This window comes from Notolepis coatsorum (genome assembly GCF_963971535.1).
Source record: "Notolepis coatsorum genome assembly, chromosome: 16".
NCBI classification, from domain to species: Eukaryota; Metazoa; Chordata; class Actinopteri; order Aulopiformes; family Paralepididae; genus Notolepis; species Notolepis coatsorum.
The window spans coordinates 107,239,210-107,264,209 of NC_140180.1; the positions used below are offsets into that span (position 1 = coordinate 107,239,210).

The following is a 25,000-nucleotide window of genomic DNA, read 5'->3' on the forward strand; positions in this document are numbered from 1 at the left end:
CTCCTCCTCCTTCTAGAGATGTTCCTCCTGCTCCTCCTCCTTCTAGAGATGTTCCTCCTGCTCCTCCTCCTCCTAGAGATGTTCCTCCTGCTCCTCCTCCTTCTAGATATGTTCCACCTGCTCCTCCTCCTTCTAGAGATGTTCCTCCTGCTCCTCCTCCTTCTAGAGATGTTCCTCCTGCTCCTCCTCCTTCTAGAGATGTTCCTCCTGCTCCTCCTCCTCCTAGAGATGTTCCTCCTGCTCCTCCTCCTCCTAGAGATGTTCCTCCTGCTCCTCCTCCTCCTCCTAGAGATGTTCCTCCTGCTCCTCCTCCTTCTAGAGATGTTCCTCCTGCTCCTCCTCCTCCTTCTAGAGATGTTCCACCTGCTCCTCCTCCTTCTAGAGATGTTCCTCCTGCTCCTCCTCCTTCTAGAGATGTTCCACCTGCTCCTCCTCCTTCTAGAGATGTTCCACCTGCTCCTCCTCCTTCTAGAGATGTTCCACCTGCTCCTCCTCCTCCTTCTAGAGATGTTCCACCTGCTCCTCCTCCTTCTAGAGATGTTCCTCCTGCTCCTCCTCCTTCTACAGATGTTCCTCCTGCTCCTCCTCCTTCTAGAGATGTTCCTCCTGCTCCTCCTCCTTCTAGAGATGTTCCACCTGCTCCTCCTCCTTCTACAGATGTTCCACCTGCTCCTCCTCCTTCTAGAGATGTTCCTCCTGCTCCTCCTCCTTCTAGAGATGTTCCACCTCCTCCTCCTCCTTCTAGAGATGTTCCACCTGCTCCTCCTCCTTCTAGAGATGTTCCACCTGCTCCTCCTCCTTCTAGAGATGTTCCTCCTGCTCCTCCTCCTTCTAGAGATGTTCCTCCTCCTCCTCCTCCTTCTAGAGATGTTCCACCTGCTCCTCCTCCTCCTAGAGATGTTCCACCTGCTCCTCCTCCTTCTAGATATGTTCCTCCTGCTCCTCCTCCTTCTAGAGATGTTCCTCCTCCTCCTCCTCCTTCTAGAGATGTTCCACCTGCTCCTCCTCCTCCTAGAGATGTTCCACCTCCTCCTCCTCCTTCTAGAGATGTTCCACCTGCTCCTCCTCCTTCTAGAGATGTTCCACCTGCTCCTCCTCCTTCTAGAGATGTTCCTCCTGCTCCTCCTCCTTCTGACTGTGATCTCGCTCTCCTTTCTCTTTCTTTTTATACTCACCACTGGGTGGCGCCACTCATCATCACATATGCTTCCTGTTCTTGTCTGAGATTAAGCTTCCCCACCAATATTTAGACTTCATTTCTACTTCACCCGGTCACAATAGATGCCTGTAGCGATGTTGGATAGTCCCTTCTGCTCTGTAAACCTATACAAAACACAAACACACAAAAGTCCTCCAATCATAAATAATTTATTCACCAAATATGAATGAACGAACAGGCATTAGTGCCAGTGGCGAAAACCCACGACAAATACATATGAATAATGACAACAGTACCTCATATCTCACATACTGTGTATATATATACACACACACACGCACACACACATGCACTCACGCACAAATGCACACACACACACACACACACACACACACACACACACACACACACACACACACACACACACACACACACACACACACACACACACACACACACACACACACACTCACACACACACACACACACATGCACAAAGAAACGCGCACACAGGAAAAGGTGTGAACCTTTCTTCCCTAAAAGTCAGTTTGTCAACATTGAAACAGACAGTAGACTATATACATATCACTCTATATATACAGCAGTGATGCCACTAACGCGTTACTAAGTAACGCGTTATTGTAATCTGATTACTTTCCCCCGAAAATAGTAATCTAACGCGTTAATCTTTACAAGCCAGTAATCTGATTGCAGTTACTTGTTCAAGTGGCTGTGCGTTACTATTTCGTTACTATCTCATCATAATGCAGGCGGAATGCAGTATTTTCTTTCGTTTTCGACAGTCAAATATACGTTTGGAAAGCTTTTCCTTGTATTGGGGAGTGACGTCACTGCACGCAAACTCGCGTGTTGAGCCATGCTGGTGGGCGCGGCTGTTATTGTTATTATCAGGCTGACCTGCGAGCTACAGTAGCAGGGAGACGCTCGCGCTCGTAACGCTTCCTTGCACTGGAAGTTCACTAGTCTACTTAACGTTTGTGTAAACTAAGCCGGGTGAAAAAAACATTCACTTTGCGGAGGAAACAAAATACTGTCTACCGCATATGGAATATACAGAACAGCACGACCATCGACTTCTACAGGACTCGGAGTCGGAGCTGCACCAGCCAAACAGTATGTTCCACCTTTGAGTTAAACATCTTTTGCTTGCACTATTCATGAACATGGAACACCATACTGCAGTATGTAGGTTGTCAGTAGCACACTGACAACACTGCAGTATATATATTCCCTCCCCGCCGTGTGTATATTTCCCTCCCACCCACCCACCCCCTCCTAATGTACAGTCCCCTCCCCATCATATGTATATACTCTGTCAGGATCTAGGGGTAACAGTACTGTATATTTGAATACCGCTTATGTCACAAATGTATCAGTACTAAATACCTATATGTCCCTATGCCATAAATGTCATGTATGTTGTGTATGTCATAAATGTCTATATGAATTGAAAATGGGGGACCCTGATGGAAACAAGACAAACGTCTTTCTCAGGTCTGCATCCCCTTAACAATTGTATGTATTGAGCCGTACTGTATTGTACCCATTCTGCAATCTGTTAAATAAAGTTTTCATTCATTCATTCACACAATAATAAATAATAATAACGTAGAACCATATCTGAATGGGGCAGGCCTCAAAGGTAGGCTACATATCAGCCTACATGTGGTGTTATTGACCATTTATCTTTTGTGAAATCTATAGATCTATAGATAGGCCTACCTGCCCTATTAGTACATTTTACTCAAACTGAGTACATTTTACAAATTTTTTTTTGTCATTCTTATGTTGTGGCAGCAGCAGGGGGGACGACTTCGTAACCTAGTTACTTTCAAAGTAACTAAGTTACTCTGATAATCAAGTAATCAGTAAAGTAACTAAGATTACTTTTTAAAGGAGTAATCAGTAATCAGTAATCAGATTACTTTTACAAGTAATCTGTGGCATCACTGATATACAGTACACTACTACTATATATATAAACATACTACTGCATGAACTGAATCACACATGGGGCGACAGTGGCTCGGGAGGTAGAGCAGTCGTCTGGCAATCCGGAGGTTCCTGGTTCGATCCCCGCTCCTCCCAGGCAGCGTGTCGATGTGTCCTTGAGCAAGACACTTAACCCCTAATTGCTCCCGATGAGCAGGTTGGCACCTTGCATGCTTGCCTCCGCCATCGGTGAGTGAATGTGTGAGTGAATGGGTAAAATGTTAGTAACAAATTGTAAACCGCTTTGGATAAAAGTATTATTTAAAAAAGCAGCCATTTATATAGTGACAGCTGCAACAACAGGTGCCAGGGAACCTTGTCTTCACGCTATAAAAACTTCCCAAAGCGATCTGGACAAACCCTGAGAAGTGTCTTCACATTTACGTACATTTGTATATTTTACATTTAGTCATCTAGCTGAACGCTTTCATCCAAAGTGACTTACAAGTTGTGTACAACAAGTCAGCAGGAAGGGTACAACTCTGGCAGCTAAGGGTAAGTAAGATTGTTGTGTCAAACAGTGTCGAACTTGAGTGCTACACTCTTTTTTTTGTATTATCTTTTCCCCCCTCCTTTTTCCGTTTTTCTCCCATCCCAATGTTAGTCGTTATGCCAATTCCCTATCCCCTTCCTTGTCGTTGCGCACTCTACCCCCTTCCGTCCGTCCGGGAGGGCGGAGACTAAGTATCACATGCTTCCTCCGACACATGTGTACCCAGCAGGGACGTGCACAGGACTTTAGAGGGGCAGATGCTCAAAGACTGAAAAGGGCACTGGGCCTATACTATTTTTGGGGGCCCTTTTTGGGCGGGGAGGGGCCTTTTTATGCTTTTTAGGGGTTTTTGGTGATCAAATATTGAATATTGAACTATAATAATCAGTGCAGGAGCTCACTTATCCTTGAAAGACACTTTTATCACTGACTTAAAAGGCCCATACATCTCCATAAATGTTCAGAGCGGAGGGAATAAGTGCTTACCCTACAGACCCCAAGTCTGTTAGGACAGCAGACTCGGTTGGCACTGCTCAAAACTTACCCTTTTAAAATAGCTGTTAAATGAATTATTATCTTTATTTCATTGTCTTATTTTTCTTTATTTCTATAAATTTTACTTAAATATTTTATTATAATTTGTATCATTGTTTTATGTAGTTTTTTTTAAATCATTTTATTTGTTCTTTTTTAATGTCATCATATTATTCAAATTTTTCAAATGAATCTCAAACATGTTCCGTTGTGATGTCACAGTATGATGTCATAATCAAACATTCTAGAACATGTGTGATGTCACAGTATGATGTCATAATCAAACATTCTAGAACATTTGTGATGTCACAGTATGATGTCATAATCAAACATTCTAGAACATTTGTGATGTCACAGTATGATGTCATAATCAAACATTCTAGAACATTTGTGATGTCACAGTATGATGTCATAATCAAACATTCTAGAACATTTGTGATGTCACAGTATGATGTCATAATAGAACATTCTAGAACATTTGTGATATCACTGTATGATGTGATAATAGACCATTCTAGAACATTTGTGTACAGTATATATTCAACAATTATCTCAGAAGATCTCAGTTTTATGAGTTTTTTTTAAATCATTTTATTTGTTCTTTTTTAATGTCAACATATTATTCAAATTATTCAAATTAATCTCAAACATGTTCCGTTGTGATGTCACAGTGATGTCATAATCAAACATTCTAGAACATGTGTGATGTCACAGTATGATGTCATAATCGAACATTCTAGAACATTTGTGATGTCACAGTATGATGTCATAATCAAACATTCTAGAACATTTGTGATGTCACAGTATGATGTCATAATCAAACATTCTAGAACATTTGTGATGTCACAGTATGATGTCATAATCAAACATTCTAGAACATTTGTGATGTCACAGTATGATGTCATAATAGACCATTCTAGAACATTTGTGATATCACTGTATACACTGTATACACAAATACAAATACTGTATACACATATATCACTGTGTACAGTATATATTCAACAATTGTGGAAGACAAAGGGAAGGAGTCGGATGGTGTAAAGAAGAAGAAGAAGGAAGAGGAAGAACGGGAGAGGGAGGAGGAGGGGTGGGATACGGTGAGGAAGAAGAGGAAGAAGCGGACGGAGAGGAACGACAGCGATGGGGATAGTGAGAGTAGGGGGGAGGAGAGGGGGGGAGAAGGGGGGAAGAGGAAGAAAGGGGGGGACGATAGCTCAAGTGGTCCGGGAGACGAGGGTGCAGGAAAAGATGTGGCAAAAGCGCAAGTGATCCATATAGTGGTCAGGCTTGAGGGGGAGAGGGATGAGAGGAAAGTAGGTAGGCTCGAGTGGCCCAAACTCATTGCCGAGCAATTAGGAGAGGTAAAGTACGTGAACGTTTTGTGGGATGGGAATCTGGCCGTAGGGTGTGGTAGTGAGGGGCAGGTGGAGGTGGCTAGGCAGATGCAGAGCATTGGGGGGGTGGGTATAAGTAAGGTGGCGAGAGTAGGGGAGAAGAGGGGGGGGGGATGTAAGGGGGTGATAGTTGGGGTACCGGTCGAGGTTACAGTAGAGCAGCTGGTGGAAGAGCTAAAGGAGGACAGGCGTAATGGCATAGTTAAGAGTGCAGCAAGGATGAAGAGGGGAGCGGAGAGGGCAGTGACGGGGACGGTAGTGATTACGTTTGAGGGTGGGGTTGTTCCTAGCGAGGTATTAGTAGGGCGTAGGATGTATAGGGTTAGGGAATTTGTTCATAATCCTCTTAGGTGCTATAGGTGCCAGGGGTTTGGCCATATAGCTACCACGTGTATGAAGGGGATGAGGTGCGCTAGGTGTGGCGGGGAACATGAATATGGGAAATGTGGAGAGGGAGTGAAGCCGAGGTGCTGTAGTTGTGGTGGGGAGCACAGTGTAGCGTTTCGGGGGTGCGAGGTGATGATGAAGCAGGTCGCGGATCGGAGAGAGAGAAGGGAGGGTAAGTTGACGTATGCTGGGGCGGTTAGCAGGGCAGGACAGGGGAGCCAAGAAAGGGTGCAGGGGGTTGAAGGAGGGCATTTGGCAGTGAGGGTAGAGCAGGTGGAAAGAGGCAGGGGAAGGGAGGAGAAATTAGGTATTGTGGCCTTCGTGGCAGGGGTAGTTACTGGTATGGCAGAGGTTACGGGTAGAACAGAGATGGTGAAGATGATTGTTAGGATAGCGGTTCAACATCTGGGATTGGAAGGTCTGGACTGGAGGGAGGTGTGTGAAGAGTTGGCTGAGGGGGCTGCGAGGGACAGGGCTGCGAGGGACAAAGCGGCCCAGGATAAGATAGCAGGGGGCAAGGAGGGTCCCGCGGAGGGGGGCTCAGACAGGAAGTAGCAGCAGTAGAGGCACTCCAATGGACAATGTAGTTGATGACGGGGTCCAGTAGAAGAAGAAAAAGAAGGTGAAGAAGGAGAAGAAGGAGAAGAAGAAGAGCCCATAAAAAGAATTGCGGAGGGCAGTAATACGCCTCGATGCGTCTACTCTGCCGGAAATTCAAATAAGAAGAAGAAGAAGAAGTTCTCAGATCTCAGAAGACAAGTGAAGATCTCACTTGTTTTTTCCGGCTATTTGTCCGTAAGCTTGAATATATTCTGTAGATACAATTTAAAATCCCCACATGGAAAAGGAAACAATGTCCTGTACAATCCTTAATGAGCTGCATCTGGAGGGAAGGTTCTGTGATGTGGTTATTCAAGTCAACAACACTGAGTTGAATGCCCACAAGGCCCTCCTGTGTAACTGCAGTGACTATTTCAGGTAAGTTTAGCTTGGTTCAGGTTAGCTTGGTTCAGGTTAGCTTGGTTCAGGTTAGCTTGGTTAGTAAACAGATACCATACTGTACTTTTACTGTAAACAGATACTATACTGTACTTATACTGTAAACAGATACTATACTGTACTTCTACTGTAAACAGATACTATACTGTACTTCTACTGTAAAAAGATACTATACTTCTACTGTGCTAAGACCCTATACTTCTACAGTGAAAATATATTACTACACAGGACAGAATGCTGCTTACTGTTACTCATCAGATATCTCTATACTCTGCATCCCACAGAGCCCTCTTCAGTCGCTGGAACGACTCAGAGAAACCAGTCTACAGTATCCCTGGGGTGTCCCCGGGTATGATGCAGCTCATCATAGAGTACGCCTACACACGCGTTGTGCCGGTGACAGCAGAGAACGTGAAAGAGCTTCTGGTGGCTGCAGACCAGCTTCTCGTCACTGGCATAGTAGGAGCGTGCTCTGACTTCCTAGAAGGCCAGCTGTCTCTGGAAAACTGTGTCGGCATCTGGAGGTTTGCGGCCATCTACTACTGCCCTGACCTGATGCGCAAGGCCTATCTCTTCATTGTGTGCCACTTTGAGGAGATGTTGCGCGTCTCACAGGAGTTTGTGGAGCTGTCCCTGCAGCAACTGGTGGACATCCTCGAGAGGGATGACCTGAACGTGAAGAGTGAGGAGACGGTGTTCGAGGCCGTCCTCCGTTGGATCGACCACTCCCGTGAGGAGCGTAAAACACACATCCCTTTGCTGCTGCCCAAGGTAACTAATTGTATTACTGTGCATTACATTAAAACAACACTAGGTTCCCTAGTACAGTGGTTCTCAAACATTTGGGTCCAAACGGTTCCCTAGCAACAGAAACCGTCTACAACCAATGTCTAAGTTGTACCCGCTGTCTGCTTGTCTCTTCCCAGGTTCGCATGGGCTTGATGAGGACTGACTACTTGCTGAACAATGTCCAGAACAACCCCGTGGTGAGGGACAGCCACGACTGCAGGCCCTTCATCCTCAGCGTCCTGAACCCCCCTGGCTCCGACAGGCTCCCAAACCCCCTGACGCGCCCACGCCTGCCCCAGGAGGTCCTATTGGCCATCGGAGGCTGGAGTCAGTCTAATACATGTATGTACAATGGCATGGAGGCTTACGATATCCGAGCCGGTGGATGGATGGACGTGAGCATTGAGGCGGAGACACCGGAGAGTCCCCGGGTTGGCCACGGCACCGCTTATCTCCACAGTCTGGTCTACTGCGTCGGCGGCTGGGACGGCGTAGAGCGTCTCAGCAGTGTGCGCAGGTTCAACCCCGTCACTCACAGCTGGCTGCAGGTGGCTCCCATGCACTCACGCCGCTGTTACGTCAGCGTGGTCGCGTTGGGCGGCTGTATCTATGCCATGGGAGGGAAGGACGGACGCGTGGTACTGAACACCGCCGAGCGCTACGAGCCTGAAACCAACCAGTGGACAGTGATCCCACCCATGCTGGAGCACAGGAGCAACGCCGGGGCAGCAGCCCTCCAGGGCAAGGTGGGTGGAACTGAGGGACACAGGGTTCTAGATGAACACAAGGAACATTAGATCAGAAATCATAAATGACTTTATTGCCAAGTAAGCTTGCACATACAAAAGATGGGTCCTTTGGTGCATCAACATTAACAGACAATTAAAGTAGAATGAAATCAAATGGAATATATAAACTAAATTAGAATATTCTTTCTTATTACAGGTTTACATCTGTGGTGGCTTCAACAGGACGGGGTGGCTCCTCACAGCTGAGTGCTACAGCCCAGACACCAACCAGTGGACTCTGATCACCCCCATGAGCAGCAGGCGTAGCGGAGTGGGAGTTACTGCGTACGGAGGACACGTCTATGTGGTAGGTGCACACAGAGACAAATGCTTTATACTAGATATTTTTATAGATATGTATCATTTGACTTTCAATGCTTCTGTGATGCCCTCATTTCCCTAAATGGATTAATACAGTGTCTGCCTGCCTGCCTTAACCACACACTAAAACATTCCTCTCATGTGTCCTGTCCTCAGGTGGGAGGGTTTGACGGTGTAAACGACCTGTGTAGCGCGGAGGCCTACAGCCCCTTGACTGACTCCTGGAGTGCCCTGCCCAACATGCTCACTCCCCGCAGCAGCTTTGGCATCGCTGTGCTGGACGACCTGCTCTTCGTGGTCGGAGGCTGCATCGGCTTGACCATCCTCACCAACGTGGAGCGCTACGACCAGAGCAGCGACATGTGGACTGTAGCCGAGGACATGAAGTTCCAGCGCTGTTACCTAAGCTGCTGCATAATGCATGGCCTGCCTAACATGAGCCAGTACGCCGCTCCCCGTGGAGGAGGAGGAGGAGCAGGAGGAGGAGGAGGAGCAGGAGGAGCAGGAGGAGCAGGAGGAGGAGGAGGAGGAGAGGGAGCAGGAGGAGGAGGAGGAGGAGGAGGAGGAGGAGGAGGAGCAGGAAGAGGAGAGGAGCAGGAGGAGCAGGAGGAGGAGGATTAGGAGGAGGAGGAGGAGGAGGAGGAGGAGGAGGAGGAGGAGGAGGAGGAGGAGGAGGAGGAGGAGGAGGAGGAGAGGAGGAGCAGGAGGAGGAAGAGGAGGATTAGGAGCAGGAGGAGGAGGAGGAAGAGGAGGATTAGGAGGAGGAGGAAGAGGAAGAGGAGGAGGAGGAAGATGAGGAAGAGTAGGAGGAGGAAGATGATGAAGAGGAGGAGGAAGAGGAGGAGGAGGAAGAGGAGGAGGAGGCAGCAGGGGATCCATCTAAGAACCTTAAACATTTATTAGACCAAAAGAAATCCTAAGAAATTAATTAATCCACTTCCGGTTCTGGTTCGAGTATGGAGTAGTCGCTGTGTGTAACACTACTGTTCTCCCTGTACACAAACAGCTGTGCCTCTCTACACCCCTCGGTCAAACTCCTGAAATTCGCTGACGACACCACCCTGGTGGGTCTCATCTCCAGGGGGGACGAGTCGGCTACAGGAGGGAGATCGAGAGGCTGCAGAGCTGGTGCAGCTGCAACAACCTGGAGCTCAATGCTCAAAAGACAGTGGAGATGGTAGTGGATTTCAGGAAGAAAGCAGCCTGCCCCCTCCCATCATACTGGGAGGCACTCAGGTGACCTCCGTGGAGTCATGCCGATTCCTCGGCATGACCATCTCCCGGATTTGAAGTGGGAGCTCAACATCACGGGCCTGCTCAAGAAGGCCCAGGGGAGGATGTTCTTCCTCCGGCAGTTGAAGAAATAAAACTGCCGAGGACCATGATGGCCCAATTCTACACGGCCATCATTGAGTCCATCCTCACCCACTCCATCATCTCCTGGTTCCCTGCTGCAGCGGCAAAAGATCTTGCCAAGCTGCAGCGGGTGATTCGCTCCGCGGAGAGGGTGATCGGCTGTCCCTGCCCTCCCTCAGGTCCCTGCACGACTCCAGGGCGCTGAAGAGGGCGAGAAAGATCATGGCCGACCCATCCCACCCCGGTCACAGCCTCTTCACCCTGCTCCCCTCTGGGAGAAGGCTGAGGATCCCAAAGGCTGTGAAAGCTCGACACAGACTGAGCTTCTTCCCCTCAGCCGCCAGGCTGATCAATGCCTCAGCCCCCCCCCCCCCCTCGGTACCCCCCCCCCCCCCCCCCCCTCTGCCCCCAAGTGACACTGGCACAATGACATTGACTGCACTGCACTAGTCCGTACTGGATCTCTGCACACTTCACTTTATATATATATATATATGTATTTTATTTATTGATTAATCCCCCACTGCACTGTTTTCGTTTCTTGTCTGTGTTGGTGTTTGTTTACTGTGAAAAAAGAAAGAATGCATACACTGTATTGCTGCAACAATTACCAATGTGTTTACACAAATGGCTCAATAAAGGAATCTGAATCTGAATCTGAATCTGAATCTCCGCTCCCGTTATTTATATTTTGCCTTTAAAAGCCTCTTTTTATACCCCCAATTCGTTTAAACCTGTACGTATATATCACCTGAGGTTTCCAACTAACTATATTGACTGAAAGAACCACGATGCCACGAAGAAATCAAACGATCCAAAGAAAGATGACGGTTCAACAGACACGGAGTACCTTGCTAAGCTAATAGAAGGGTCCCAGCTCAAGTTCGAAGGCACCATGAAGATAATGGAGAAGACCTTAACGGAAGGTTTATGCTCCGTAACCAACAAGGTTGACGCTATCAAAGAATCTATCGAATCCAAAATCAGGAAGCTATTGGAAACGGTTGGTGAACAGACCGATCGTATAGAAGTAGTGGAAGCCTGCTCAAGTTTCAAGTTTCTTTAATAGTTGTCATACAGAAGTACAGAATACTTTTATACAAAATGCTTCTTACTGTTACGCTCCAGAGACTGTGCAAGACAAGATAAGTATGAAATAAAATAACATAGTATAGCATGTAAATTAGAAGTAAAGAAAAAAGTGAGGTCACAGTGTTCAGTATAGACATATGTACAATGTTCGATGCAGAATAGACGTAACTGAGTTACCATATAATATACAATACTATGCAGTGTACTAATATACAATACTATATAGTGCAAGGCATAAATGGGATGAGGTGCAATTTAGGTACAATTTACAGTAGGTGTACGAGTTGTAGTGCAAATCCTTTGTCAATAAATATAAAGTGTGTTTGTGTGATCTAAAGTGTGGAGAGTGGGTGCTGCAGTGTGTTGTTTGTTTAAGTGAGTGTGTGCGTGTGGGTGTGTGTGCTGTGTGCATTTGATGGTTGTTGTATAGTGTTTATTGTTCGTTTAGCAGCCTGATGGCCTGGGGATAGAAGCTTCTTCTGAGTCTTTCTGTGCTCGCCTTAAGGCTCCGGTATCGCTTGCCTGACCGCAGCAGTTCAAAGAGGCAGTTGTTCGGGTGGCTCGAGTCCTTAATAATTCTCTTAGCCTTCCCCCTGCACCGCTTGTTGTAAATGTTCTGGAGGGTGGGAAGCCCCCTCCAATTGTGCGTTCGGCTGAACGTGTCACTCTTTGTAGTCTGCTACGGTCTTGTGCAGTGCTATTCCCAAACCAGGAGGTGATGTTGCCAGTCAGGATGCTCTCTATTGTACATGAGTAGAAGTTCCTAAGGATCTTCTGACTGACTTGGAACTTCCTTAGGCGCCTGAGGAAGTAGAGGCGTTGTCGTGCCTTCTTCACAACACTGTCAATGTGTGTGGTCCATGTCAAGTCCTCGGATATGTGGGCTCCGAGGTACTTGAAACTGTTCACTCTCTCAACCGGTGCCCCGTCGATGCTGAGGGGGCTGTAGTCCTTGACCCCCGACCTCCTGAAGTCCACAATCATCTCTTTTGTTTTGCTGACGTTCAGGGAGAGGCAGTTCTCCTGACACCACTGTGACAGATTCTCTACCTCTTCCAGTTAGGCCGTCTCGTCGTTGGCAGAGATCAGGCCCACCATTACTGTGTCATCAGCAAATTTGATGATTGTGTTGTTGTTCCGCTGTGCCACGCAGTCATGTGTGTATAGGGAGTAGAGGAGGGGGCTCAGAACACAGCCCTGGGGGGCCCCTATGTTGAGCGTGATGGATGAGGAGGTGCAGTTGCCTGCTCTTACCAACTGGGGTCTCCCCGTCAGGAAGTCCAAGACCCACTGGCAGAGGTCATAGTTCAAGCCCAGGTCCCTGAGCTTGGCTATGAGTTTGGAGGGGACTATGGTGTTGAATGCTGAGCTGTAGTCGATGAACAGCATTCTCACATAGTTCCCCTGCCTCTTGTCCAGGTGTGATGCTGCTGTGTGCAGCACATGGGCTATGGCGTCCTCCGTGGACCTGTTGGGGCGATATGCAAATTGCAGGGGGTCCAGGTTGATGGGGAGGGAGGAACAGATGTAGCCCTTCACTAGCTTCTCAAAGCACTTCATGGCTATGGAGGTGAGGGCTACAGGGCGGTAGTCGTTGAGGCAAGCGGGCGTAGATTTTTTGGGTACAGGGATGATGGTGGACTTCTTCAGACAGGTGGGGATGACAGCCTGTTCCAAGGACAGGTTGAAGATGTCAGTGAATACCGGGGCCAGTTGGTCGGCACAGACTTTTACTGCTGCCTTCCTGATATTCACTTTTTTAAAGATCCGTCTCACCTCATGCTCTGTTACCCTGAACACTGAGTCTCCATCAGCAGACCCCCCCCCCCCATTGCCGTGGTTTGTAGGCTGGTGTTGTTATTCACAGCCTCAAACCTCCATTTGCTAAGGAGATGTCACTGTTCAGTTTGAGGGAGGTGCCTTTGTAATCTGTCATTGTTCTGAGGCCCTGCCACATGCCTCTAGAGTCAGCCTGTTCAAACTGAAGTTCAACTTTATCCCTGTAACGCCGTTTTGCCTCTATTACTGCTCTCCTGACGTTGTATCTTGCCGTCTTGTGTTCTTCCATGTTGCCTGTCACCAGCCCGGTGTTGTAGGCTGATGTGCGCACTTTCAGAGCCTCACGGACGGATTTATCTACCCAGGGCTTTTGATTTGGGTAGATTCTAATTGTGGTAGAGGGGATTGTTTCTTCTACCAGAGTACAGACAAAGTCAAGCACCGTTTCAGTGTATTCGTTAATATTGGCTGTGTTATCACGGAATACACTCCAGTCTGTGCATTCAAGTGCAGCTTGGAGTGTCGACGTCACGGTCCAACGCTTAACCTCTCGCGAGACCACCGGCGTTCGCTTGAGACTTTGTGTATACTTTGGCAAAAGAAAAATGGCGGCGTGATCGGACTTACCGAATGGGCTAAGAGCCTGTGACTTGTACCCATTCTTAAATTGCGAGTATACTATGCTTGAATAATTGCACTGATAGATTCGAGGAGATAGAAGGAACCAACGAGAGGCTAAAGTCTAAGATAATCGACCTCGAATACCGATTCCGCAGACCTAATATTCGCATATTAGGTCTAGATGAATCAGTGAGCTGCGAACAACCCAATGTCTCGTTTGCAGAAGTGTTAGTTGCAATTCTGGGATCGGAGATCCTCTCTACGACACCTGAAGTGGATCAATGTTACAGAATTGGTGCCCGAAACAACAACAAACCTAGAGTAGTTATTGCTAGCCTACGTCAAAGTGGAATAAAAGAAAGAATTATTCGAGAGGCACGGAAGAAGAAAGGTAATCTGAAATACAAAGGGCAACCAGTCTATTTCTATGAAGATTACTGCCCCGAAGTTGTGGTACAACGGTCCCGTTACAAGACCGTGATGTCCCTACTCTACGGGCAAGGTCTCAGACCTACACTATGGTATCCTGCGAAGCTGTCCATCGTCAACAAAGACAACAAAGTATTTTTCCTCGCCTGATGAAGCTGAAACCTTCTTGAAGATCCAGGAGGACACCTCGTCTAAGCGGGGAGGATAGGCTATAGTATACTGTTTTTTCTGAACACTTCGTTATGGCTTAAACACCAAACGGCGTCATATAAATTTTGATAACCTTGATTCATAAATAGGTTAACTATGTGTTGCTGGATATCGTCTAGATACCTTATTTTAATGGTTCGCTACATCTGATATAAGGGGGGTTTGGTCCGTTGTTTGATAAACTATAGAACGTCCACCAAGGCTGGGGAGATTAACGTTAGCTCTATTTAATGATCTATGATTTTTATGCAATTCATTGTGTTGGGCTATGACTGGGCAACCTCCGGAGGTTATTTTTTTATTATTATTTTGATGTTTTTCCCGTGTGTGTACATTTGTATTGGACTTCGAGATTTATTGACATTTTGAGCATGTTCATGTTGTTGACATATTGGAGGCTTCGGTCAGACATAATGAACATTACAGAAGATACTAGAATATCAGACGAGCTGCTGCACAGCGCCCTCTCCTGATACGATGGACTAATGGCACTTTTATTAAAATGAAATAGAATATTCTAGATCTTTAACATGTGTTCTGTGACTACACACACGGCATAGGTCACCTTCGGAGGAAACAACAGTCTTCACAGCGGAACATCGCCTACCCCTGGCCTGGTGGACGTACTGCATATACGTATTTAAACCTCCTTCTTTTCTTTTGCAATAGCTCCATTGCCTTTCCTTTCAATTTCTTCTATGTGTTTAAACTTAGCCAAGTTCTTTTAAGGTTTAAGTGAATGTACTCTACTTTTTGAGGCATCTTTTATTTAGCTCCAATGCCTTTCCTTTCTATTTCTACGGTGTGTTTAAACTTAGCCAAGTTCGTATAAGGTTTAAGTGAATGTACTCTAATCTTTGAGGCATCTTTTAATTTTTTTTATCTCCTTTTTTATTTAACGGGAGAGTGGCCAAGCCACTGAGAATAATCTACTAATGGTAGAATTGATAGTTTTAGACCCTATGGCAAATTGCATAGGGGTGTTATGGTTGAATTGCTCGATATGGGGATACTGGTTGTGTACTTTAAAGGGTGGGAAGGGGGTGGGAATAGGGGATTATATGTATGTTTATTTTATATGTTTGTTCTTATGCTCAAGCTCAGCTCTCAACAGGACCTTAACAGTTGGATATATATCTATTATGAATCGCTACCCCAGACGAATTACACACAGGAATATTGCAACCTGTTTAGATTATGGCTAATTTAAATATCTTGATTTTACAGGGGGTCTTAATATACAACATAAATGCAAAAGCGTGCTTACATGGATGAAAAGACAACAGGTTGATGTGGCTCTTTTAAGTGAAACGCACCTATAATTGGCTGACAATGTAAAGCTGGCGGATAAAATATATCAAAACATAAGCTACTCATCTTTTGGCACTAAATCCCGTGGTGTAGCTTTAGTAGTGAAACGGAAGTTGAATATTAAATGGTTGGACGTATGGTCTGATGCAGATGGCCGAGTAACTATTGCTAAAATAGATTACTGTAACAGGAAAATCGCTTTGGTAGCGGCTTACACCCCTAATCTTTACGACACTAACTTCTACGCTTCACTCACTAGAGCGATGTTAGATCTCCCTGGGTATTCATTTATAATTGGTGCAGATTTTAATGCCATCTGGGATCCCTCGATTGATAAATCTAGTATGACCACATCCTATGACCAGAAATAGGCCTCTACGGCAGTACAGGCCTGGGCCAAGGATACAGGAGTAAATAATTTGTGGCGATCGCTCAACCCAACGGCGCGAGATTACTCCTTTTTCTCAGCAAGACACAGGACATTTTCTAGAATAGATTATGTTTTTGCATCCCCTAGACTATTTGATAGCTTTGACGTAGAAATGTGGCCCATTGCACTGTCAGATCACAACTATTTACTCCTAAAGGGCTCATTCAGTAGAATGACATCCCGAGCCCCAAGATGGCGCTTTAACTCGACACTGTTGAAAAACAATGAATTCAATCTACAATTCAAAAATAAACTCAGTGAATTCCTGCAGATTAATGCGTGTTCGGTACAAGACCCCAGAACGTTATGGAGATCGGTAAAGGGTTTTATCAAGGAAAACACTACTGTCTTTGCCTCCAACCTCCGCAAGAAACGTCAATCCAAATTGGTAGAGCTGGAAGTGCTTCACTCTTCGTTGTTCTCCTCTTTACAATGCAACTACTCGTGTCAACTGGAGTCTCAAATTAAAGTGTTGAAAAGGGAGATTAACTCCATTTTAAGACAACAATCTGAATTTCAAATACGCAGAACAAGACAACATTATTACTTTCATGGCTCTAAACCTAGTCACCTACTAGCTATGAAGATACGATCCAGTGAACAATTTGCTGATATCCCTGCCATTAAGGACCAACAGGGTCTTGTTATTACAGACCCCAAAAAAATCAACGAGACTCTCCATACGTTTTACTCCAACCTGTACAAGTCAGAAGTGATCTTCGATCATAATAAACTGGATACATTTCTTGATCAAATTGACTTACCTAAACTTTCAAAGGAAGACGTGTTTTTGTTGTGGCCTAACAGCCCTGGGACCATGACGGAAATAAGGGTTTTACTCTTTCTCATGTTATCCTTTGGATCCTTGTTGTGTGTTTTTAATCCATCAATAAAATCAAAAGCCCCTGGCTGGGATGGCATTCCACCCGAACTGTACCTCTCATGTTGGGATGTAATTGGACCACTATTACTTGATATGATTTTATACTCAGTCAAAGAGGGGAACTTCTCCAGGGATGTCAATATGGCACTCATATCTATCCTACTTAAAAAAGATAAAGACCCCACCGAATGCGGTATGTTATAGACCCTTAAGCCTCCTCGGAACCGATCTCAAGCTGTACGCTAAGGTACTAGCCATCCGACTTCAAAAATATATGACATCTTTAGTTCACCCTGATCAGACAGGCTTCATAAGAGGCCGCCTGATCACGGATAATATTATACGGTTACTGCATGTGATAGATTCCAGCAAGCTGTATTATCCTTGGATGCGATGAAGGCCTTTGACAGGTTGGAATGGTCTTATTTATGGGCAGTACTTGGAAGGATGGGGTTAGGAGAGGGGTTTATTAATATGATCAAAGTACTATATACAGATCCATTTGCCATGATTTTAACAGGTAAATTCTGCTGCCCACACTTTCCTGTGTCGCGCTCGTCTAGACAGGGTTGTCCTCTTAGTCCCGGACTATTTGCTCTATCCCTAGAGCCTTTGGCACAGTACATAAGACAATCCCAGTCCATAGAGCCGATCTCAATTAAGGGAACTCAGCATCACATTAGCTTATATGCGGACAATGTATTATTGTTCATGCAAAACCCTACCACCTCCCTACCTCATCTTCTCAAAGTAATAGATGATTTTGGCAGTCTATCGGGATTTAGGATAAACTGGCCAAAATCGGCCTTCCTTGCACTCAATGTGACTGCGAAGGCTACCATCCTCCCAGAAAATATACCCATGGTAGGACACTTTAGATGTCGTGGAATTGAAATATTCCCCCACTATATGCCAAACGGTGAAGTATAATTATTCCGGATTCCTAGATAGGATCACAAATGACTTCGGCAGGTCGTCAAAATTAAAAAACTCATTACAGGCCCGAGCATCAATAGTTAAGATGGATGTTTTACCCAAAATTAACTTCTTCAGCTCGATGTTGCCGTTACCCCCCCCCCCCCCCCCCCTGTTGGTTACTGGCAAAAATTACACTCTTCTGCATATAAATTCATTTGGAACAACAAACCTCCACGAATAAAAAGATCCACTGCACAGAGAAACAAAGCCGACGGGAGTTTAGCATTTCCAGACTATTATTTTAAAGCGTTCTCTTTAAGACCACTGATCACCTGTTTTGATTCTCAAGCATCTGTATCCTGGAGACCATTAGAGGAGAACATAGTGGCACCACATAGACTGCAGGATAGTGTACACCAACTTATCAATTAAGATTAAGCAATGCAACTTGAGATTTGGCCCTCTTATTACACATGTGATCAGGATATGGCGTGACACACAGAAAAAGTGTACAAACCACCATAAATGGCACAGTCATTCTCCCCTATTTAATAACAATTTACTCCTTATTGCACAACAACCTATCAGATTTCCTAGATGGGAAAAGAAAGGTATACATACATTGGGTGATATCTTCGATGACCATGGTTTCTGCAGTTATCAAAATATATCTAACAAATCTAACCTCACCAGCTCCACTCATTATTTCTATCTACAATTAAGAGCAGCTTTAAAGGCTCACAGAGTCCCATTAAAGATTCCACTTGAGCACCACAGATTTTACAAATTCTTTTTATGAAAAGGAGACATCGAGAGGCTTCGTCTCTGACTTTTATAGTCACTTACTTACGTCCTCATATGATGTCCTTCCCCTAGACTCGGTTTGGAGGAAGGATATCCCAAACTTGGAAGTAGATTTTGATTGGGATGAAGTCTGTGCAAACGTTCGGCTATCATCACTCAACCCGGATCACCAACAGATTAATCTTAATTTTGTTCATAGGATTTACCTGACTCCTAGACGTTTGCACCTAATGGGGCTTAGACAAGACCCTCGATGCTCCTTGTGTTTAAACGGTGATCTTAGTACATTTATGCATATGTATTGGGAATGCCCTCCTGTTAAGATATTCTGGGAAAAAGTAACCACTCAATTATCAGAATTTTGATCTCTGACCATACCTATACTGCCATCTGTATTTTTGTTGAATGATGTTTCTCAGCTATCAACCTCTGTACATGTAAAGAGACTAATTTTGTCGGGTCTTACGGCTGCCAAAAAGTTGATAGCGTCACGCTGGATTCAACCGAAGTGAATATCAGGAAGGCAGCAGGTCCGGACGGCATCCCCGGCCGCGTCCTAAAAGTCTGTGCCGACCAACTGGCCCCAGTATTCACTGACATATTTAACCTGTCCTTAGAACAGGCTGTCATCCCCACCTGCCTGAAGAAGTCCACTATTATCCCTGTACCCAAAAAATCCAAGCCTGCTTGCCTCAACGACTACCGCCCTGTAGCTCTCACCTCCATAGCCATGAAGTGCTTTGAGAAGCTAGTAAAGGGCTACATCTGCTCCTCCCTCCCCATCAACATGGACCCCCTGCAATTTGCATACCGCCCCAACAGGTCCACGGAGGACGCCATATCCCATGTGCTGCACACAGCAGCATCACACCTGGACAAGAGGCAGGGGAACTATGTGAGAATGCTATTCATCGACTACAGCTCGGCATTCAATACCATAGTCCCCTCCATACTCATAGCCAAGCTCAGGGACCTGGGCTTGGGCTATGACCTCTGCCAGTGGGTCTTGGACTTCCTGACTGGCAGACCCCAGGTGGTGAGAGCAGGCAACTGCACCTCCTCATCCATCACCCTCAACATAGGGGCCCCCCAGGGCTGTGTTCTGAGTCCCCTCCTCTACTCCCTGTACACACACGACTGTGTGGCTCAGCGGAGTAGCAATACAATCGTCAAATTTGCTGACGACACAGTGGTGGTGGGCCTGATCTCTGCCAACGACAAGAGGGCCTACCTGGAAGAGGTCAAGGTCCTGGCGGGATGGTGCCAGGAAAACAGCCTCTCCCTGAACGTCAGCAAAACAAAGGAGATGATTGTGGACTTCAGGAGGTCGGGGGTCAAGGACTACAGCCCCCTCAGCATCGACGGGGCACCGGTTGAGAGAGTCAACAGCTTTAAGTACCTCGGAGCCTACATATCCGAGGACTTGACATGGACCACACACATTGACAGTGTTGTGAAGAAGGCACGACAACGCCTCTACTTCCTCAGGCGCCTAAGGAAGTTCCAAGTCAGCCAGAAGATCCTTAAGAACTTCTACTCATGTACAATAGAGAGCATCTTGACCGGCAACATCACCTCCTGGTTTGGGAATAGCACTGCACAAGACCGAAGCAGACTACAAAGAGTGACACGTTCAGCCGAACGCACAATTGGAGGGGGGCTCCCCACCCTCCAGAACATTTACTACAAGCGTTGCAAGGGCAAGGCTAAGAGAATCATTAAAGACTCCAGTCACCCGAACAACTGCCTCTTTGAACTGCTGCGGTCAGGCAAGCGATACCGGAGTCTCAAGGCGAGCACAGAAAGACTCAGAAGAAGCTTCTATCCCCAGGCCATCAGGCTGCTAAACGAACAATGAATGAACACTACACAACAACAACCACCAAACGCACATAGCACACACATCCACACGCACACACTCACTTTAAACAAACACACTGTAGCACCCACTCCACACACTTTATAGCACACACCCACTTTAAACAAACACACTGTAGCACCCACTCCCCACACTTTATATTTATGGATGAAGGATTGCACTACAACTCGTACACCTTACTGTAAATTGTACCTAAAATTGTACCTCATCCCATTTCTGCTTTGCACTAGATAGTACTGTACATTAGTACACTGCATAGTATTGTGTATTGTATATTATATGGTAACTCAGAACATTGTACATATGTCTATACCGAACACTGTGACCTCATTTTTCTTCTTCTAAATTCATGCTATATTATGTTACTATGTTATTTGATACTATCTTGTCTAGCACAGTCTCTGGAGCGTAACAGTAAGAAGCATTTTGTATGAAAGTATTCTGTACTTCTGTATGACAACTATTAAAGAACTTGAACTTGAACTTGAACCGGATAAAATGTGCCGGAAGGTATGGGTTCTTACCTATCTCGATGTGATTATTTAGAGATATCTACTGCACGAATTTTAGGTGTTAATGAAGCCAGCATAGCAATCTGGTTAGCTGTGGTGGAGAAGATAAAGGGAAGCATATGAACTTGTAATTTCTGATGTTAAATGGAATAGTGGATGTATAGTCCAAGAGGGGGTCCTGAGTGGGGGGTGGAGGGGGAGGGAAGGGGAAGGAAAGAGTGAGGAAGAGCGAGCAAGAGCACATGTATTGTATTGTATTGATAATTTTATGTCTTTTAATCTACATTTATTTTGATTTAATTACTGGACTGTCATTATTGTTATTATTATTTCTGTCATTGTCCTGTGATTTATCATAGATTTGTACTGTTACTGTATTGTTTGTCTAGTTTTATGTTAAAAAAGGGAAAATAAAAAACATTTGTTCAAATTTTTATGTCTTTATACCTGTATCACTGGACATATAAATGCATATTAAATCAAATCAAATTGATTAGTAAAGCCCGAAATCACAAGTTAATGTCCCCATGGGCCGGACAAGTCTTCTTTAAACTATTCAAGAAGAAACATCCCAATAAATCAAGAACAAAAAACCCACCATGAAATCCAAAATAAATGTAAAATAAATAAATGCAACACTCCCAGACTTACCCCAGCGAAGGTAAGGAAAAACCTAGCAATAGGAAAAAAGCACCACAGGCAGTGTGGAGGAGAGAAACCTTAGAAGGGCCGTTCAAGGGGGGATCCCCCTTCTTAGATGTCGGTGATAATAGTGTTGCTATGGATGGGTGGAGAATAAAACAGGCGAATAGTTGGTATGTATGTACATATATACGTGTAATAAAACACAACTATGTGCATGCAATAGCAACTGGGGTACATACGAAATTTTTTGAAACATTTAAATATATTACAACTCTGTACATACATGTGATTAGCATTATACTCAGTAGAACAAATGTATATATCTTATACCCAGCTTAATCACTATATTAATATTACTATTGCACTTTACTGTTACATTTGCACTCGGGTTGGATGCCACCCTTATTTTCATTGTAATGTACTTGTAATGTACTGTAATGCTGTATGATGACAATACATTTCAATGTAATCTAATCTAACTGGTACTATGACCTGAATGATGGTCCTAGAGGTCAGTGATTTGATGCTCTTTTGGTGTTTTGGCGATGGTGGCGTAAGAGAGTGCTGTCTTAACGTCAGAGAGTGCCGTCTTAACAGGTTGTGGGAAATCTCCCATATAGGCATTGGATTGGGTGGAGACCTGGTGACTGCATGTGAATGCCCTCGTATGCCCTGTGTATGGGGACATGTCACCCATATATAAACACACCTCTTCAATCAATATCTGAGATGCAAATAAATAAATAACCTTCTTAATAAATATAATATTTATATTGTAGTGGGTTCTATAGAGACATAATTCCCCATGGTATTGTTTTGATGTGTTGATGGGGCACTGTCACTTTAAGGAGGTTGGTTTTGGGGTTGAGCTGAGAGGAGACGCCCTGTGTGGGGTTTCATTGATAAATGTTTGATTACTACGAGCTGTCAGAAGCTAGCCCGGCATAGTTCTGACAGCTGTCACTTGTGCTACTGCGAAATAAATGACACACGGCTTTGTGTTGTCAACTGATATAAATTGTGCGTTTCTCTATTCCGATGATTTCTACAATATAATATATATATATAAATAACTGTCTTTTACTAATACCTTACTACTATGTACTATGTTACTATCCGTATACTGCTAGTGCTACCTACCATGCTAATACCATGCTGACCAGAAAACCACACACTTTTCTGATAGTGGGGTGCCTGGACACTCAGTCATTTAAAATGTATATGCGAAAGTTTAGTTTTCACTTCTAATTTGAAGATAAGGATCTATAGAACAATTTTGGCTTGATTGTCCAGTTGAATTTAATAAAAATGTATCCAAAATGGCCACAATCAAAATCATGAATTCTTTAAAAACGTCTTAATGTTCACACAATTGCTGTGTAATATAATTTTGTATTGCTATTTTAAGTTAATACTGTGTGAGGAATCAACTGGAGTTCAAATATTGATGTTTTGAATATTCTGGTATGGCAAAAATCAAAGATGGCTGCAATTTCTCTATTTATTTCGAATTACCCTTCATAACTTTCATTCTATTGGACCTAGAATGGTGATGTTGGTGCCTGTACCTAGGTTTTCATGAATGAGTAATTGAATAAAAATAAAATAAACATGATTGGAGCATATATTATATGATATTTCACACAAATGAGACAATAAATATGTAGAGAACTAGAGTTAGATATGAGAATGTAAACAACAGTTGATTGTGAAGAACAAACGATGATTGTGAAGAACGTCCTCATCACAAGAAAGGATCTGCATCTCAGCACCAATGTCAACGCCATGCCAAAGACCTGATGGAGGTGTTGCTGAGCAATGGGAATCCCTTTGAGGAGGGCAGTAAATACCTGGTTACATAGACAATAAGGTGTGAGTCTGCGGCTGCTGCCCTATCTGTCCATCAACTCGAGTCTACGGGACAAGAGCAGTACAACAATTTCAGGAAGAGTGCTTGAATCAAATGACAGACTTCTGACAGCACCGATCAAGCGAAATAACTTACTGTTGTTCCATGAGAAGAAAACACAGAAGAGGACAGCAAATAAGCTGAGAATGCAGCACTTCAAACATCATGCAGAGCTCTATGGGAAAGCTTTTATTGTGCTAGACACAATACACGTCAAGTAGAGATATTTCTGTTGACGAGGAGGTAGTTGCGCCAGGTGTAACAAGACATTTTCTCATTCCTGTCAAATAAGTTGTTAACAGATGGACAGTTCCCAGATGACAAGGATGTCTACATCACTGCAGGTGATCAAGTCCACCATGTTGGAAACAGTCCACGAATGGATCAATGCAACCATGAGGAAGCTGACACTCGTGTCCTATAATACATCTCCTCCACGCCCTTCAAACATCATCACTTGGGAGGGTGCATACTGGAGATACAGATGTTTGTCGTAATCCTTCTGACTAATTTCCATCACATCAAGCCACTAACAGATACACACCCACTCAGGGACGTGCACAGGACTTTAGAGGGGCAGGTGCTCAATGGCTGAAAAGGGCACTATACCTGTGTGTGTTTTAACCGAGCGAGCGTAGCGCACAAGCCCGACTTTTAAGGGCCCTTTTCGGGCGGGGGGGCCCCCTTTTTATGCTTTTTGGGGGGTTTTGGTGATCAAATATTGAATATTGAACTATAATAATCAGTGCAGGAGCTCACTTATCCTTGAAAGACACTTTTATCACTGACTTAAAAATCCCATACATCTCCATAAATGTTCAGGGGGGAGGGAATAAGTGCCTACCCTACAGACCCCAAGAAGTGCTGTATATTCTGTATTGTTTAATATAAATGCATTTTTTATTCCAATCCCGATTTGTATTTTAGATTCCCAAATCCCATCGGACTTGACTTCTTCGTGTCCCTCAGTGAGTATAATACCAGAATTCAACTGTATGCGCCACAGCGGTTTCTATCATCATCATCATCACCGCTATGCATAAAATATATAGATCCGCGGAGAGGCACGCTGAGGAGGCCGGGCAAACAACTGCAATGGAATATGGGGCATCTCTCTCTCTTTACCTAATATTTTTATTCTATCCTGACATTTTTCAGTTGGAAGGGCAGTCTATATGCGTCATGGATTTTTTTTTTTTTTTTTTTTATGAGGCTCAAAATGGCAGGTGCTCAAGCACCCCTTGGGCTCTATGTGTGCACGTGCCTGGTACCCAGCCCACCGCTTCTTTTCAACTGGCAGTGCGGACTCTCATTGGGAGAGTGTAATGTGTGGAAGGTCACA

At 44.8% G+C, this 25,000-nt stretch overlaps 1 protein-coding gene across 1 annotated transcript in view; it reads left to right on the top strand.

The window, feature by feature from the left end:
* Positions 1-25,000, top strand: part of LOC311243078 (uncharacterized protein) — a gene marked incomplete at both ends in the record, with an annotated part of 41,626 nt that overhangs the window by 1,323 nt on the left and 15,303 nt on the right. The window contains 4 exons of the mRNA XM_084332149.1: positions 7,267-7,372; positions 8,047-8,133; positions 8,323-8,517; positions 8,717-8,866. Of these exons, the coding sequence (XP_084188275.1) occupies positions 7,267-7,372; positions 8,047-8,133; positions 8,323-8,517; positions 8,717-8,866 (538 nt within the window). The remainder of the gene's footprint in view (positions 1-7,266; positions 7,373-8,046; positions 8,134-8,322; positions 8,518-8,716; positions 8,867-25,000) is intronic.